At 36.7% G+C, this 19,416-nt stretch overlaps 1 protein-coding gene across 1 annotated transcript in view; it reads left to right on the forward strand.

Moving 5' to 3' along the window:
• ADCY8 (adenylate cyclase 8) overlaps positions 1–19,416 on the forward strand; it is a 122,981-nt gene that overhangs the window by 25,505 nt on the left and 78,060 nt on the right. The window contains exon 2 of the mRNA XM_042839935.1: positions 5,933–6,082. Coding sequence (XP_042695869.1) covers positions 5,933–6,082 — 150 coding nt within the window. The remainder of the gene's footprint in view (positions 1–5,932; positions 6,083–19,416) is intronic.

Consider the following 19,416-nt stretch of genomic DNA (forward strand, 5'->3'; position numbering starts at 1 on the left):
ATTAGTTTTCTCTTTTCACCTGAGATGGTAAAACAGATGTTTAGCATTCTCCCACATTTCAGATCTTTTTCTGGACCTTCTCAGTTTTCTTTTCTTCCTCTCCATTTGCTTTATATTTGAATCATAGAATCATAGAATGGGTTGCGTTGGAAAGGAACTCAAGGATCATCAGGTTTCTACTCCCCTACCACAGGCAGGGCCACCAACCTCCAGATCTGGAACTAGAACAGATTTCCCAGGGTCTGTCCAATCTAGTCTTGAACACCTCAAGGGATGGGGCATCCACAACCTCTCTGGGCAGCCTGTGTCAGCACCTCACCACTCTCTCTGTGAAAGATTTCCCCCTGACATCTAATACAAACCTTCCCTCCTTGAGCTTAAAACCATTCCCCCTTGTCTTATCACCTATTCACCTGAGTAAAAAGTTGATTCTCCCCATTTATAATCCCTTTTTAAATACTGAAAGGCTGCAATGAAGTCTCCTCGCAGCCTTCTCTTCTCCAGGCTGAACAAAGTCCAGCTCCCTCAGCCTGTTCTGCTGAATATCTCCTACCACTGACTGTACTAATCATGATGAAGATAATCTGTGGTAGTGAATTTCTTTCAGGTTTTTCTAACCATCCAACATATTTCCAGTTTGTAGGATTTGTTGAATTTTGTTATGTTTTCATTTCACTTCAGGTTATGGGTTATTTGAGTTTTCTGAACTCAGTCAGGTACTATACAGTGCACAACTGACCATAACTGGCAGGTCTCAGAAAGTACTGAATTAGGAGATTATACTGCTGACTTTATGGATTTACATTCCCTGATGGACAATTGAACTTTTTCAAAGAGAAAACATAATAAAACCTAAACACGTTACAGATATGATTTTTGAAGATCTAAAACTTGACATTTGCAAACTCTTCTCTAACTCAGTCTCTGTTCTTCATAAATTCACAGAAAACAGAATTAAGTCCAAATCAGGACAAACTCTGGTGCTTGGAATAGGAGAAATGCCCCCAAATCATTACACATAGCCCAACTCTGCTCTCAGCTCAAACTCCCTCACCTGTGCCCTTCTGAATTTCCATTTCTTGAGCTACATTCAGTTCTGTCATGATAACCTTTCTGTGACTGAGATTCACCAGTCACTTTGCAATATATTTTTTAGAAGTTTTTTAATGATTTCTACCTCAACTGTTCCTTATTTTACTATACAGTACCAACCTCAATTAATACTTCTACCCAACCAGTTGTGTCCAGTGCCTTTTAATTTTTTCTTAGTCTGAGATCTAGTAGTTCCAAATCCAACATGTTATCTTTTTTCAGTTGCCCTGGCAAAGCTCTTTTCATATGATGAATGAAATACAAATGAATTAATCTGAATCTGTGTGTACTGTCAATGTTAAACTTAAGCTAGTCCGATCTGCTTCTTCTTCTACTGGCTTTTCTTTTATCACACTGACTTGCAAAGAGCCCTGAGTTGCTGGCATGATGGACACTTTATAAATTTAACTTCTATTTAAAGTGAACTAAACTTTCAATTACCTCCTATGAGAAAAATGGAAAGCAGTTTTGGAGTAAAAATTTTAACCTCTGCTTCTAACCATCTGCATCATCTTGTCAAGTAACTTTCTGTAGCTGTATTTATACTGCTATTTGATTACAGAATCATAGAATTGCAGAATCATTAAGGTTGGAATAGACCACAGTGAACCAACCATCAATCCATCACCACCCTGCCCACTAAACCTTGTCCCTTAATGCCACTATTACCCTTTCTTTAACACCTCCTGGGACAGTGATTCTATCACCTCCCCAGGCAACCTGTTCCAGTGCCTCACCACTCTTTCTAAGAATAATTTTTTTTCAACTTGAAACCTCTCCTGGTGCAACTTAGGGCCATTACCTCTTATCTGGGAGGAGAGGCCAAGCCCCACCTCAAAACAAACTCCTTTTAAGGAGTTGTAGATAGCAATAAAGTCTCCCCTGAGCCTCCTTTTCTCTATAACAAAAAATCCAAGTTCCCTCAGCCACCCCCCGCAATACTTGTGCTCCAGACCCTTCACAGCTTTATTTCCCTTCTCTGGATACACTCCAAGGCATCAATGCCATTCCTGTGGGCCCAAAACTGTGTGGAGTACTTGAGGTGTGACCTCACCAGGACTGAATACAGGGGAACAGATGATCGTGTGTGAATCATCAGGGACAGCATGGGTCCTATTGTAGATACTCCCAAGCATCACAGTGATGACTACCTTTTGTTTGCATTTTTTAAATATTTAAGAAGCAGACCTCCCCAGAGACCTATTTAATATCAAAACATGTCACTCATGCTTTTAAGATCACTTGCTATCTCTACTATAGCTGCTCATTTGAGTGCTGTGTGAGGTAAAAATAGGCTAAAAGGCTTATAAATGTCTTGAAAAGATTTTCTTTTTTTTCAACTTATACCTCAGCTTTCCTACTGTGCTGTTCCTGATTATCTTGCAGTTGGTCTAAAATTGTGTATATCTTACAAAATCAGTCTGTCCTGGTTTGTGTCCCTGACATGCAATAGAAAATCCTGCAAGACTTCTGGAATTGGTCACTGTAAACTGCAGATGAAAGGAGTGACAATGAGGGACTGAGGTATTTTATGTCTTTTTCTTTTTTTCTTTTTATTAACAAGAGCCACACATCAGTATTCTTGCAAGGGATAGTGTTTTCATCCTCAGATTGGTTTCAAGCAGACTACTCTGTATAAGAAAAACAAATTCTTCCTCTGAGTAAGCTGCAGTTTTACCTGTAGCATGTTTTCCATAATTCCCTTTATCCAAATCAAATTATGGACTCATGAAATCTAATCGAAGTCCAAATTCTACTGCATTTGCTTGAAGGCGATCTGCTGAAGTGAGTGGCACTTGTCCTGAGTATTAGCAGAGACAGGTGACTGAAACTGGGTGCATGTGGATGTTATAATTGAATTTGCAAGCAAACCACAATACTCTGCCACTGCTTTTACCACTGAAATATACAGTTCAAATTTGTAAAATACTTTTATTTTTTTTCATCTTAAACCATAAGTTTTCTAGCATGTGAGCATAGATTATCCTCAGGTCAGTCAAAATGATATGAAATGCTGACTACTCCAACCACGCACAGCTGACTTCTGTTGTTCTGCTGCATGGCACAGTCCAAACTGGTCTTATTTCATGTCGGACTGTCATACACTTAGAATCATAGAATCCTGAAATCACAGAATATCTCAAGTTGAAAGAGAATCATAAGGATAATTGAGTCACACTACTGACTCCACACAGGATCACCCAAAAATCAGACCATGTGTCTGAGAGCATTGTCCGGACACTTCTTGCACTCTGGCAGCTTGAGTCCATGCCTACTGCCCTGGGCAGCCCGTTCCATGCCCACCACCCCCTGGTGCAGACCTTGTCCCTGACCCCCACCCGCCCCTCCCCTGCACAGCTCCATGCCGTTCCCTGGGCCCTGCTGCTGTCACACAGAGCAGAGCTCAGCGCTGCCCTCCGCTCCCTGTGAGGAGCTGCAGCCGCCATCAGGCTTCTCATCAGCTCCTCTGCTCTGGGCTGAACACACACAGGGATTTCAGCTGCTCCTCACACTTCTTGTCCTCCAGAGCCTTCACCATCTTTGTTGACCCACTTACTAGCAGTCTGTGGCAGGAAGGAGTTATCTCATGGGCTAAAGTACTGTATTCTGTGTTTTATATAGTGGAACAGAGGTGGAAAGTGTCTGCTGGAAGCTGGCTGGTCTGGGGAATGTTATCTCCAGTCAACTGTGGTGAGATAGAGGAAAGCAGAAAACAAGGAGATGGGATGGTGACAAACACAATAAGAATAAATAGTTTTAAGTTCCTCCCTTAAATAAAATAAAGGCTGCAAGATATGCTGTATGTCAATAAAATCAGGGGAGCTGAAAGGAAGATGAAATGGAAATGATTAGTCACTGTGTCTCATAAGCATGATGGAGCACTCAAAGTAACGATAAGGTTGCAAACTAAAGCAAAAAAAAAAAAAAAAGAAAAAAAAAAGAAACATTTTAAACAGAAAGTGCCTAATTAAATGGTAGGCATTTTTTGCCATTGGATGTGGTAGGGGCCAAAGATATAACTTCAGGTAAATATCAGAGAAAAATGTACACAGTTGATCTACCAGGGGTTGTTAAACAAATGGATAGAGTATGCCACCTCCAGCTTAGAGGTGCTGTAAAGAACAAGATCCTGGAAACTAGGATGATGCAAAGATCATGCTAATCACACCCTATTTCTCATAAGCTTGTCCTAGACGTCTATTATTGGCGAAGATTAAGCAGAGCTTCAGATGGAGCCAGGATATGCAATCTTATTTAATCATGGCATATAAACTGTAAATGAATTCCCTGTTTGATCATAGAACAATGTTCCAAATTCAGAAATACGGGAATATATAAAGCTGATGTTTCTGCCAAATGCATTTGGTTTGATATCAGATATCACTTTTGTAAACTACTTGAATGTGAGGAATGAGACCTGCAGATCTAAGGTACAGCATCACAACAAGATTAGGAGTTTTTCTAAATGTTTTCTTCTATTAGAAGAAGCAGAAGTTGGATCTTGGTGCGACTGATTATCAGATAACACTACAAAAATGCAACTTTTAGCCAATGATATCCCTCAGCCACAGTTGGATGGAGTGTTCAGGACAGTTTAGAAAATACATTCTAATGCACTTGACTTGTCTGTGCACTCCTACCTAAGCTTTCAGAGTGGTGAACATTTTGTCCATCACTGCATGGCAGTTCTAATGTTGTTATGATCCTATAAGAATGACCCTCGCTGTTATGGTGCGTAAGTATCAGAACCTGGACATCTCTGCTTGCAGGTGATGCTGGCATGCAGGGTAATGTAGTCCACGGCTGCTTTGTCACCAGGACTGTTGTGCAACCCTGAAAAATGGGGCACAACTAGTGACACCTCATTAGCACAGTGGCTCTGACTGCACCATGACAGAGAGAAGAAAAAAAAAACCTAAAAACAGAATGAAGCAAGAGCTGAGAGGACTTCCCATAAATTTGTAACATACATCAGCAATGAGGTGTTGGATAAAGAACTGCATTTGCAGGGTCTTTTCTGTCTATAATGCATGCAAGTATTATACATTTCCTACTGTGTTTCCTGAAAGATCCTCACTTGTTGATATGCTATGCCTTACAAATAAACAGAACACAGAGAGGTATCAATGACAAGCAAACAAGCCTTTGGAATTCAAACTGCCCAACCATCCACTCCCACTTGGATCATTTAAGTTCATGTCTCAATGAACGAAGCTGTGGAAAGAGTGCAGCTCTTACGTAAGCATTGGTGAATAAAAGGCTTGTGTACACAGGCATAGGCTATGCAAGTATTTGGTTATGCATTCAGCTTCTCTTGTTGGATAGTTCAGGATTCAGATCATGCAAACTTGTACTTTGGCACCAGCTGAAAATGAATTTATTTGATTTGATCAATAACAGAATAACTATTATAATTGATACTAATTCTTAGCTAACTGGCACTCTTTGTTTTCCTTAATATGCCTTTGCTCTCAAACTAGCCATAAGACAAATCAAAAAGTTACTTCTACAGAAGAGGCAGTGCAAAAACAAATTGTTAATTATGTTTGTAATCATTCCTGACTATAGCCCTGTGAGTCAGTTCTTGGAAACATCATTTGTGGTTCAACTAGAGTTTAATGCTCCCAAATACTTTATACTTCTTCCTCAAGGCAGAGAGAATTTTATATATTTGATGCCTTTAATTAAGATCCAAGGGATTCCTCTATGCAAACTTTCATAGCCTTTTGGTTTTACAGTCAACATGACTGGAGAGCCACATTCTCATTCCCCCTTCATATTTAAACAGATATTTTTGCTTCTGTTACCTGATCAAATCATGCTTGTTTTTTTGTTGCAGATAGCGGCCCAGGCAGTGTTATTTATGTGTATGAACACCGCAGGAATCTTCATTAGCTACCTATCAGACAGAGCACAACGTCAAGCCTTCCTGGAGACCAGAAGATGTGTAGAAGCCAGATTGAGGCTAGAAACAGAAAACCAGCGACAGGTATTCAAGAAGCACTCTTATTTTTGTATTAACTGGAATTGATAATTGAACAGCTCAGGCTGTTGGCTCATTTGTAGCCTCAGTATGATGCTATCTGATTTATGAGGGGTAAGTGAGATGATTGCGGCCATTTTGCTGTTGTGTATTGATCTGATATGACAACTGAAAAATTTTCTTAGGGAAACCAGATGAATATCACTGTTTCTTCCCATACAAGAACAAGGGGTCATTGTGTGAAGCACTATCTCATAGCTTTTTAGAAATGGTTGTTTACACAAGTGGGGTTAAACTGGGGAGGTTGTTTCAGCATGTCTTGGATACAAAAAGCTTGTATTAGCTGAATTAAGCAAATTCATGGAAGAAAACTCTATCTAGATGGAGAAAATACTAAAACATTGCCTTTGCCTCCCAATGATTTTTCAGAGCTGAAATCCTACTACAAGGAAGTATCACTGTATGCTTTCTCTAATCCTAAACTCTTCTCTGAAAATCTCCTTTTGATCACTGTGAGCAATAACATATTGGACTAGATGAACCTTTGGTCCAAACTTGTATAGTTGTTCTTAGGTATGTCATAATTTCCCATCCATAACTAAGAGACATCCAGTAAAATAAGTTTTCTGCTTACTGATTTCTGCTCAGGCAGTAGAAATGAGATGTACCATTATGCACATTATGCTTTTCCACTGAAATATCAAAGGTTCACCTCTTATTTTAAAAGTTGCATGGAGATCAAAGTACAACCTATACACACTACACTGCTGTTTCTTACTCGTATTAATTTCATTCTTCTGTAAAGAAATGTGTGTTACTTTCCAATTTAATTTAGTTTAATTTATTAAAGTCACTTTCTTATAAAGATATTTAGGAAATGTAATGTTTTATACTTAAAGTGAGAATTGAAGCAATGACTGTGTTGAGTGCTGCCACTTACATGTGACAGAAGGTCTCTGCAGCCATGTCTGGGGGTCCTGAAGGAAAGATGGATTCTCTCTAGAATGCTCTCTTCTCATTGTAAGTGTAGGAGTTCAGTTTTAGTTTTTGCGGCTTGGCTTGTTTTTGTTTTTTGTTTTGTTTTGTTTTTGCTTATAAAAAGCTCTTTTCTTGTCAATTCTTTTGTAAACTTGCACTTCGTAAGCTTTCATATTCAGTATCATTCCCTAGAGTTCAGTGCAAACTTCTTTAGAAAATGATAACAGGAATTTTCCCTGCTCCAGATAATTCTGAGGATTTTCCATTATAATTGTTTTATTTTCTCATGGAAAATGAAATTTCTACGAAGATAGCTGGGTTTTTTTTTTTGTTTGTTTGGTTTTTTTTTTTTTGAGAAATTCAATTTTGCTGAAATTTTATTTCCTATTAGGAAAATGAAGACAAAGTGCTTCTATTTCAAAGGGTTTAAAAAAATAATAACAAAAACACAGTTTTTTTTCAGTGCAGATGAAAGTAGGGCTTGCATCTGAAAGATTTGTTTCTCATAAATGTTGAACAGTGCATTTTGTTTTGGTCTGGTGCCTTGCAAGATTCTAGGGCTGTGTTGTTCCCGAAGGACAGAACTTCATGGAGAGTTAGCTATTTATGACTGAGACTCACCTATAACCAAACAAAGTACTGTGCCATAGGCATCATATGACTAGAAATGCATAGGGGAAAAGGTTTTCTATCCAAGGACAATACCTTAGAGAAAAAATACAGGTATCTGATCACTTAATGAAATAGTTCTTTTAAAACTCAATGTAATGATAAGCTAGTCCCAAATTTAACCATTGGACTTGATGAGCTTGGAGGTCTTTCAATCTAAACAATTGTATGATTCTCTGTTTAGGAACAAAACATTTTGATATAATTCTAATTAATTTGATTTGAAAATTTGAACTCTTATATTATGAACACCTATACATGAATGTATACAAATTTTTACATATTACATATATTAAAGTACTATTACATTGTATGAGTATGATATATTTCTGTTAAATACCCTATAATCTATATTTTGCTGTGTATATCAATGCAAATGAATGATATGTTAGATCTATGTATTTCGTACATATATGCATGAAATATATTTCGTACCTGTATTATATACATATATATATGTATATAGTATACAAAATATATACACATATGTATGTATTATATATAATCTAAATACATACTTACATATTATATACAACATGTCTTTATCTGTATTTGGGACAAGAGCAATGATGACATATTCCAGTACTGGAATGAAGGGTATCTTCTCTGAGTCTTCCTATTTTTCCATTTGTTTCCAAAGTAATGGCTCATGTAAGCAATTTCTAAATATGTTCCATTGAGGTGACTGAAAATGTCACACGCTGGGTGACTGCTTTTTTCTTGTAGCTTTGTCATCTCCACAGGATTACTACCTGCAGGCAGTAATCCAAGCACTGTTGTTTGTTTTTTTATTTTTATTTTCAAGACATTTGCATTTCATGATACAGGTAACGTAGTTTTTATCCAAGTGGTATAAATATTATATTATTACATTACTATTATATTTATAGCACATTTAAAAAAAATAAGGATGAATTTTGATAAATTCATTCTGTAACTTTCCAGTAAACTTCTCTGATAACTGAAGAAGGGAAAAAAGAAAAAAGAAAAAAAAAAAAAAAAGTGTACAAGCCAATAGCTGTGATATGGCTTCTGAAATTTTCTGAAAGTATGAACTGAGCAAGTGGACGTATAGTTATTTGTATAATTCCTCCAGATAATAATTCCAGGAGTCACACTGTGGCTTTAATGTTAGAAAAGACCAAGCAGAATATACAAATAAAATATTTCCTCCTTATTAAAAAGTTGCAGGGACTATATGGCAAAAAATATAATTACTTAAAATTGCAGGTAATATTCAATAAGAAATATGTACAAAGAGGAATAATATATATATATTTTTTGAAGAGACTATTTTCTTTTGCTATATGCATTATGAACTATCTTAATTATTTTTATCAGTAGGTCTTCAAAAGTAGATGTTTTCAAAATTGCAATATGATTTTCCCATAAGCATGGGAAACTCCATCCTTAATAAGACTGAAAATCTGAATTCTTTTCCATTTTGGTTTATTTCTCCTCCAGTTCTCATAAGCTTTATAAACTTAATGTTTCTTACAGCAAGGTCAACATTTCTGTGGCTTTCAGTGGTGGTACTCTTTCCTTTTGTGGTAATGAATGGGATAATTAAAATCTCACAAGGTTTGTTTCCACTTCTTAAACTGAAAATAATAGTGACAATTATAAGATGTCATAGATATTGCATGTCATATATGAAGTATGACAGATTGCCAGATAGGTCCCTTTTGGTCTGGTTTGAAACTGCCTTGGTTTAAATCAGAAGTAGGAAAAAACAATATGAGTTGAAAACTGAAGCAAGAAATTATAAGCACTCTTTTTTACTTTCATAAGTATTTACAGAGCAAATTACAGTTAAAAAAATATATAAATACTTTTCATATGCTTCTGTTCATTTTTATGCATTGTAAAAACTAATACATAATATCTGTTCTCTCAGAATCATCCCTCCAGTTTTTCAGTATACCTTATACTGATCACCTTAAAGCATCTATCATTCTAATAACTAAATGCTAAACTGTCACATTAAGCAACGCATAATACCTAGAAGAGCCCATAATGGAAAATCACTAGTTGTGAAGTAAACAAAATCTGTTTTAGAGGCAGTAAAGAGGTAGCATGAGACATACGTAGTTGTACAAAGAAACAGTAAAAATGATAAATAAGGAATCTGTTTGGGTTTCAGAGATTTTGAAGATTTCCCTAGTGATACTTTCAGATTTTCAAGAAAACATATAAAGTTTCGACATCAGCTTCAGTCTTGTGGTGCAAAGCAATAGGTGAAGAGAACATTTCCTGATGAAATTCATCTTGACAAGACAAATATTTTTCAGTGAAAATACTTTCATAAATTAATTTGTCATCATCCTTTTTGTACGGTGTAATGAATATGGAAGTTAAAACCACCAAAACAGTAGTTTGCCTCTTGATGGCGGAATGATGTTTTTGTGTGTTTGTAGAAGAACAAACAGCAATTCTGAGGTGGAACTTTGAAAGATGTGATTTTTTTTATTATTTTTTCTTTTCAGATACTGTCATTTTCCAGCAGTTTGTGACCTCTTTCTTTTCTGAGACTTTTAGGATTTAAGGATCCCTGTTTCTGTTTCAGTATGGTTGATATACATATATTTTTTTTCCAATTTGACTTCAAAGTCCATTAGTTCATTCTCCATAGAAAATATCCACAGGTGCACAGGTTTAGCTTTCAAGCAGATTGCAATACATTCATCTACTGCACAGGTAATGAAATGTAGTCAGGTAATGAAGTGTAGACAGGTAATGAAATGTGTGTAGGGAAGAATTTTAAGGAATCTTTCTAAAGTTTGACAGCTTCTAAATGACTTAAATTCCAGTTTCCTCATTTCAAAACCAAACACAAAATCAAACAGAATTGGAGTTGTAGAACTCTGTTTCATCCTTCCTCTCCCATCACCATTTACTCTTTACAAGTCTTTCAAGTAAAATTTTCACAAGTATTTCTGAAAGATCAGCGTTTCAGCCTAATTTTCAAAAGTAACAAATTCATTGAAGATCTGATATTTATATATGTATATTTACTTTTTGTCATTGTTTTAAGTCCCGTGACTTCTGTAATGTACAGGGACAGGTACCTGGAATTGGGGCATTAACACTTTAATGCCCCGTACACTACATGATGTTTTGATGTGGAATACTGAAGCCCAAAAAAACCCAAAAAAAATATAAAACCATGACAATTTTTCATTAATTTTCAGAAGCAATGTCTTTCCTAAATGTAATCACTATTTTAATAAAGTGAAGAGTACGGTGGGTAGTAGTAGTTGTAAATTGCTTATATTTAAGATGTATACTTATATCAAACAGCCATAGTGGCAGTCATAAAATGTCTTCCAGTTTTGTTTTCAGTACATGGCAATTGTGTATAAATGAAGAAAATGAGGTTCTCAGTTTTCCCGAGTCCTTTTTATTTTCAATAACATCATCGCTTACTATTACCTGTTTGAAGTTTTAATTCTATACTTTCATTTGGTTTCTCTGCATTTCAAAAAAGTTTACATTTGGTATTGCACTTTGCTAACAACCAGTTCAAAAACATTGTCTTCCTTTTTACCTTGATTTTATTGTAAATGCACAGCAGGTAATTCTGCTTTCATTATATCTAGGCAATGAAAAAGGAAAATGTATTTTCTTAATTAGCTACTGCAACACTTTCATAAATAACAAATAATATATTTTCCTCATTGTCAAAATGCTATGAAATTGCCCTCAGTGAAGAACAGGAACGTGTATTGCATCTCATTTTCATTTCTACTTCTACTTCTCTTCAAAGCAAAATCCCTAATTTCACATGAATTACATATTAAATCCACGGATATATTGAAATGATGTCTCTATGAATAATTGAATTTATAATAATCTCTGGTGTCCTTACCTGCTCTTTCCCAGGCAATTCATCTTTGCTTGAAATTTGTCTAACATTTTAAACTTTCAAATATTATCATTTAATTATGCAGAACATCTCAGATAATTGCTTTTCCCTGCACCACATATACATATATCAAGCTATACATATCAGAAAGTAATTATTATGCAGAGATATTAATATTTTGACTTCAAATTTCCACTAACTAAAGATGGAAATAGAGGCTTAAAACAACTACTAAGAGAACATCGCAGAAGTTAGTTTGCTAAATCATTTTAAAAATCAGTCCAGCACATATCCCCAATACTGGGGGTTTTGTAATATGATCTCAACGTTACTGGAATGCTACTCATAGAAAAGTTATTTTACTGATGGTTAAGAGATTTCTCTCATGTGATGTCTACAGTTTTATTCTCCAGCACCCTCTAAACACAGTGAGACTATAAAAGCCTTTCTGGATCTAGAAATGGTAAAAGTGAGTAGGATGCTTCATTAAAGATAAGTTAATGAACCATATCCTACTAAAATTATGATCTGTGGATTGGAATAGTGTTTCAAAATAATAAGAGGAAAAAAAATCATCTCTGAAACATTTTGTTTGCACAATTTCTGTTCGATTTGGAGCACATGATGGTGTCTTACAAAAGAAGAATTTTCCTTGCAGTTGTTTGAATTGACAAGTGAAATCCATCTAGATCTGTGTGATGCTCACTTTCATCCTCTGCTGAGGTTTTTGTTCTTGTTCCCACTGCAGCAGGTTCCGTATGATTCACGAAAAAGAAAACTCCCTACTTGGTTCATAGAGAGCTCACCAGCAAAGTGCATTGCCACTGCTGTGCTAAGCCACTGATGGGGATGAAGACTTGAATCAGAAAGAAATCACCCAGTATTTAGGACCTGAGAAGTAATATATACTCAGGCAAGAAAGTCCAGACTGTCATCATTCTTGACCCACCAAGCTTCAGGAGATGCTTCCTTTTGAGCTGGGGTGAAGTCAGGAATCTACAGTTATAATCTTCAGTTTTGTCAAATATGTGGTGAATAATAAGAAAAAATCTCTTCTTCATTAAATCACCTGAGAAGAAGAGTCCATACGAGAGTGCCCTAGCAGTCATCTCCTCACTGCAAATCATACCACTGACTTACATTCCAGCTGGTTTATCTCTCATATAGTATTCCACAAACTCTAATTTCATTTTGAAAGTTAAATTAGTTTGGTTATTATTTCACTTGATTTCCACAAAGGATTTGAATTCAACCACTCTAAAGGACCATTTTACTACTTGAACAAAGTAGTAAAATTTGAACAAAATTTTACTACTTCAACAAAAGGCATGATATGAGCTTACTTCCTATTTTTCCAGTTTGTTTCTTTGGTTTGTAGAAGGAGAGTACACTTCTCAGTCTTCAGAACAGTCATCTGCTGGCCTATTTAGCCTCTTGTGCCTGTTATCTGTGGAACAACAGTAATCTTGTCTTAATCTCTTCTCCACTAGAAAAATGTTCTGTCTGAGCATTTGTTTCCCTTCTACCACTACTTTCATGCAATTTTTTTCACGCTTTCCTCTGCAACAGTCTTTATTTCCTAAAGCTTAAATTAACTCTGGGCCGATTGATGAATTCTGTATTTGTTTGCTTTATAAAGAAGCTTACATGTTGCGTAGGTTTTTCAAGCTCTTACAGATCTAGATTTTAATCAACATTCAGTACTTCGCAACCTTTAAAGTAAGAACAGATTTGGCTGGGATTGGAAATGAAGCTTTAAGAGGGTTAAATACTATGAAGTCATCTTATTTGATACTTTTACTAAGAATATGAAAATCTGTCTAAACTGGTACGAGGATGAAGTTCAGATTTAGTATGAAAAAACAGTAATTGGAAGTTTACAGATCATACATGCCATCTTTTTCACTGCAAAACTAGTTTTTCAATGCTTCATAAATAAAAATGGTGAACACAACAATCAAGACTATTTTCAGTTGGTAGACAATAACCTTATTATTAAAAATTCACTGTAAGTCTCTGGTTGCATTTTAGTCAGCTTTCTTCTTTACAGGAAGATCAGCCTGTTGAATCTGAGATACTCAGAATGGCTTTCCAGTTCTTCAGAATTTCTTACTTAATAGAGCCTTTCTCTAAAAAACTAATCTCAGTAGAAATTTGTTCTTTTCATGCATTTATGTTTCAGTAGGTAACTGGAAAAACATCACAGAACTATCCTCTGCATTTTCCTGTCTCAAAATGCTCCATCCACTTACATCCACTTTTAGTAAAAAATATGTTTCACATGTCAGATTTTAGGTGCTGTTCTTTTGTATTCTGCTTGTCCACACTTGTGAAATTTGCTTCTGTTTGTTTCTGGTTCTCAGGGCATAACCCACAGATCTAGCTTTCAAGTATAAATTCAAGATAAACTCAAGGTAAAAATCATCCTCTACCATCTCTCCCACTCCTTGGAAACCTAAAATAATTATTTGGACTCAAATAGAGAAATGAGATTTAAAGCCAACATTAGAGAGATGAGAATGAGACCCTGAGCTGCCCTTTATACCGAGAGAAGTGTCACAGCTTTGTGCATGGGAATTTTCCCTAGAAGATACTGATGAGGACTAAAACTATTTCCCACTGCTAGTAGGCTAGTAGAGGTCTTTTGGATTGACCAGCGCTAAAGGTACTTTCCCAAACTTTTTCATCTCTAAAACAATTAATGCTGTGCTGGTCAGTAGTAAATGTGACTGACTGCACATTGATTTGTATCAATTGCCTCCTACTTCCACATTCTCCATTCCTTGCTAAAGAGATATTAATAAGCAAAAACCAAAATAGCAATCAAAAAAAGCCATGACCCTGCTACCACCGGCTCATGAGCCATGCTGATTGCCTCACAGATGTGAGGCAAAGAAGCAAAAATGAAATGAGTAATGGGAATGAAATGGTTTATGCTCCATACAGTGACAAACTACTGCTTCCCCTGGTCTGCATTGCAGTCATCTCTGCTTAACTAAAGAACTCCAGGCTCCAAATTTGAAGCTACCACCTCTCCTGAGCTCTAAGTAGATTTACCTGTTTTAAATTCAATTTTCTTCCTTGTTCAGGATCAGAACTTTATGCTAACATTCCTTAATAACATGAGATGAGTGAAGGAGGAGTCTTTCAAAAATCATTATAAATATTGCAATTAACAGGGTCAGAGGATCAGATAATAGTTTTAAATTATCTGACTATTAATAGTATGAATTCTAAGCTAACCAGAGCCATGTTGCTAATGCTATTGCTAAGAGAATTTAAAGTAAAATAAATTTTTTAAATTAAAATATATTTGATTTAGATAAACTGACCGTTGTTCCACCTTCTGAGACCTCTCAGGGGATGTTTTATATAGCTTGTGCTGGTTAAGTTTGATGTTATGTCTCCGACAAGGTGGATTATTTGTTTTACCAGAATAGATAACCTCCCAGCTCTTTTCAATCTCATTGTTCTGCAATGTTTTTGTCACACAAGGCTGAAAACAATTAATGATAGTTGAACTTACAGTCAGACACTTCCTATGTCACTAGCTGCAATAACTGTTGAGAAATATATATGTTGTTGAAGTGGTCTAGTTATTTCTGAAGTGGCAAAGTAACAAAATGTAAATATATATATATAAATAGAAAGTACAAATAATGCACAACAGTTACACAATGATTCACCAACAGCAGATTCAAAGCAGTCCTAGAAAAGTGATAGTGCACTGGGTCATGGAAATACAGATGTTGAATTCAGATGGAGCTACCTTTCAGAACAAAATTGACAGCAGCAGTTTACTCTGCCTTTTTTTTTTTTTTTTAATGGTAAGGCAAGAAATATCTTATGATTATGCCATTATGGAACTGCTATGCTGTATATGTGTCTGTTTTCTGTTCTTAAGGTATGGTTCAGTCCTTGCTGTCTGCAGAAATTTATGGAAGCCAATCTGCTAGAAGACAGTACAATATTTTTTGTTGAGGTATTTGTCAAATTTCCAAATAAATGAGGGAAAAATAAAGCATCACAGGATTTGGAAGAAACAATTACAAAACACTAAACTTTAAATTGTAATGTACAGATACGTATGATAGATGACTCTAGAACTGAACAGTATTGCTAATAAGCATAAATGTTTTCTTCAACAAGATAGCTCAGTAAGACATACTGATTTGTAACTCTTGGTGTTTACAGTATCTTTGTCACATGGTTGATCATCACATTAGAATATAATTATAACGTGTTCTTCGTTAAGATAAATAGTGTATTAGGATCCAGAGGATTTGGTTTTTTAAACATTCTGTATAGGCATACTGCATTTGAGACCTGTACTTTCTATAGTTTATGTTAAAAGTCAGCACATGACAAAGCAGTGCCAGGAGATTGTTTTGTGATGTAACCAAGTAATTCTAATAAGTGACTGCTGATGTTAAGGAGCGCAGACTTGTTTTTTGCAAATATTAACTCTATGCATGCTTCCATCCACTCTCACGCAAGACATTGCTGCTTGTGTGACTTTATGGTGAGCTGATCCATTCTGCTGCACTTAATTTCAATATTCAGTATTCAGCAGGAAAAAAAGAAATGGTTTTAAGTTGAAGGAGGGAAGATTCAGGTTGGATGTCATTGGGAAGGTCTTTACAGAGAGAGTGGTGAGGTGCTGGAACAGGCTGCCCTGTTGCCAGGTTGTGGATGCCCTGTCCCTGAAGATGTTCAGGGACAGATTGGATGGGGCCCTGGGCAGCCTGGTCTAGTAATAAATGGGGAGGTTGGTGGGCCTGCATGTGGCAGGGGTTGGAGATTCATGATCCTTGAGGTCCCTTCCAACCCTGGCCATTCTGTGATTCTGTGAATGACACTTTTAAACTAAGAAATACAGGATAAATAACAGGTACCATGCCAAAAAATATCCCTAATGGAAAATGTTGTTCTACCACTTCTCTGCATGCTACAGGATGAACTAAGTTTTTAAGAGGCCAAAATGACACTGGAAAGACATGAAAATGCAAACTGGAAGTACTAGAATCAGTCTTACGTGGCTCAGGTTACACAGGGCAAGCAGGCATTAAGACTGCAATTTTCTTACATAGAAAACTGTCTGATCAGAAAGTTACTTTCTCTTACACTTGGCAACTGACTGTTAATCATCAAGTCTCACAAGGATTTTGTAATATGGCTTCAGGTATTTGTGTCTTTCAACCATTTGTAATCCAAACAAAGAAAAGGAACAATAATATCTTGAAATATTTGCTTTTGGCCCAGAATGGGACATGGCAATGGGAACTGCCTGAATTCAAACAAAAGAAAGATATAGAGCTCATATAGAAGAGCTCATCAGTAGAGCTTCAGGCTACATTTGAATGGGGAAAGGGATAAAACCAGACTTGCCACTGATAAGCTATGGGATGACATGACGAAATTTGAGGGACTGTGTGAGATCTTTCAGTCTCCTCCAGGAGGTACATAGAGCAATGTACAATGACACACATTTGAAATGTTTCTATGCCACACAGTATTAGAAACAAGCAAGAGGATCTAGAAGTCTTGGCTCAGTTCCAGAGCTACAAAACACTGACATAAGTGAAACCTGGCAGAAAGAGTCCTGAGACTGGTGTATTACAAGGGACAGCTCTAGGCTCTTCAGCAGGGACAGTCAGGGCAGGTAAGGTGGGGAAGTGGTACTGTATATAATGGAGGGGATGATCTGTATGATGCTCACTGACACAGTTGAGAACCTCTGGGTAAGGATTTAGAGACAAATAAATAAAGTGGGTATTGTGTGAGTCTACTCCAAGCCATTTGGCCAGAATAAATTATTCTTTAAGGAACTAAGAGATACCTCTAGATCAGCTGCCCTTGTCCTTATGAGTGGCTTCAACTTGCTAGATGTTAACTGAGAATACCACAGAGCTAATAGAAACAGATAATTAGGAACAGGAGATTCCTAAAACACCTTGAAACATTCCTGGTACGGGTACCAAACGAGACAATTAGGAAAGATGCTTTCCTGGATTTATTGCTTATAAACATAGAAGGTCTTGTGGGTGAAGTGGTGATTCATGGCTGTCTTAGCCATAGTAAACATGAAGTAGACATGTTTAAAATCTTTAATGATAGGAGGAAAACTGCCACTAAAACTTTAACCCTGGATATGTGGAAAGCAGATTTCAAGCTGTTCAGGGAACTAGTAATAAAGGTTCCCTTTTGAAGACTTTGGAGACCGTCACCATCAGTGCTGGTCACTTTGTAAGTACCTCCCCTAAAAAGCACAAAAACAAGCAATTCCAAAATGTTGGAAGTCAAGCAGGTGAGGCAGACATGCTGCTTGACCGAGCAGGGTTCTTCTTCTAGAGCTTAAGCAAAAAAGGAAAGTGGAAGTGAGGTCAAAAGATATGGAAGGACTGCAGAGACGCAGTTCACCATCATGGGGAAAGAATACATGCAGCCAAAGCCCAATTAAAGTTGAAAAAAGTCCAATTAAAGTTGACCATTGCTGTGATAGACAACTAAAAAGGCACTGGAATAGGCTTCTCAAGGCTGTGATCATGGCACCAAGCTGCCCAAATTCAAGAAGCATGACTCTCTAAGATGTTTGGATGACACTCTAAGAAATATGGTGTGAATTTTGAGTTGTCATGCAAAGAGTCAGGAGATGGGCTCATTGGACTGGATGGGTCCCTCGCAACTCAAGATATTTTATGATTTTGATTCTGTGATATCACATATTACTGCAGTAAGTAGCAAATGTTAATAGGCAACCTCATAACCCCACAAGTCTGGACATATTAGATACTGCAGTTCCTCCCATATTTTTAATTACTTGCTATTGTCTTGATAACACTCAGGAAAAATGAGTGCAAGTAGAATTGTCCATTGTGTCCTATGAATGAAAATAATTCTCTTTAGACTTGGTCATCATAATGAAAGGTGCAAATTCCTATTTTCTAGAGTGGCATTTACAATAATTACATTTATTCTGAACAGTGTCATTTTCCAGTAGAAAACAATACCATTTTTATCTGCTTTTCTTAAATGTAACAAAGGCTCATGTTCCAGATAGCTAAAAACACTGCTCTGAACAGCCCTTTTCTCATGCTATTATACTCAGTGTTTAAGACAAAGAAGATTCCATGGTATTAATAACAAATAATAACATTGTTGAAGTCCAGCTTGAAAGTCCAAGCAAAATATTTCCTTAAAATCAGTGTGTGAAGTGTGGGACAACTGGCATATTTAATATTTTGTGTGTATATCCACTCAGTTTTTAACTGAACTCTCTTGGGAATAGCCAAATGCAAGTCAAGCATGTCTGCCTGCAAGATATTTGTGGGTTCACTCACCTGGAAGTATGTGTAGAGGTGGAAGAACAAAACCTAAACAGAACTAACAGTCAAAGGGTATTTTTCATCCCTAAGTGAAGACAACACTGATAAAGATTTTGAGAAAGAAAGGAAAATTGCAGCATAGACAAAATTTTGATTTTTGCCTTGTACTGTTTAGGGGGAGCTGGTACAGGAAGATTATTCAGACAATAGACTTTGCAGGGCTGTCATCCACCCACATTCTGCAATGAAATAGCAAGGAGTTTGATTTTCCTCTTGGCAACCTCCTGCAGGTCCTTGAGAGCAGCCCTGTGGAGAAGGACCTGGGGGTCTTGATAGATGAAAAACTTAACATGAGCCAGCAATATGCTCTTGTGGCTCGGAAGGCAAATTGTGTCCTTGGCTCCAGCAGAAGACAGGTGGCCAGCAGGGACAGGGAGGTGATTGTCTCTCTCTACTCTGCACTTGTGAAGCCCTATCTGGAATACTGCATCCAAGTGTAGAGC

The sequence above is a fragment of the Centrocercus urophasianus genome, unplaced genomic scaffold, assembly GCF_019232065.1.
Source record: "Centrocercus urophasianus isolate 14NV4802_14NV808 unplaced genomic scaffold, USGS_Curo_1.0 seq_11, whole genome shotgun sequence".
NCBI classification, from domain to species: Eukaryota; Metazoa; Chordata; class Aves; order Galliformes; family Phasianidae; genus Centrocercus; species Centrocercus urophasianus.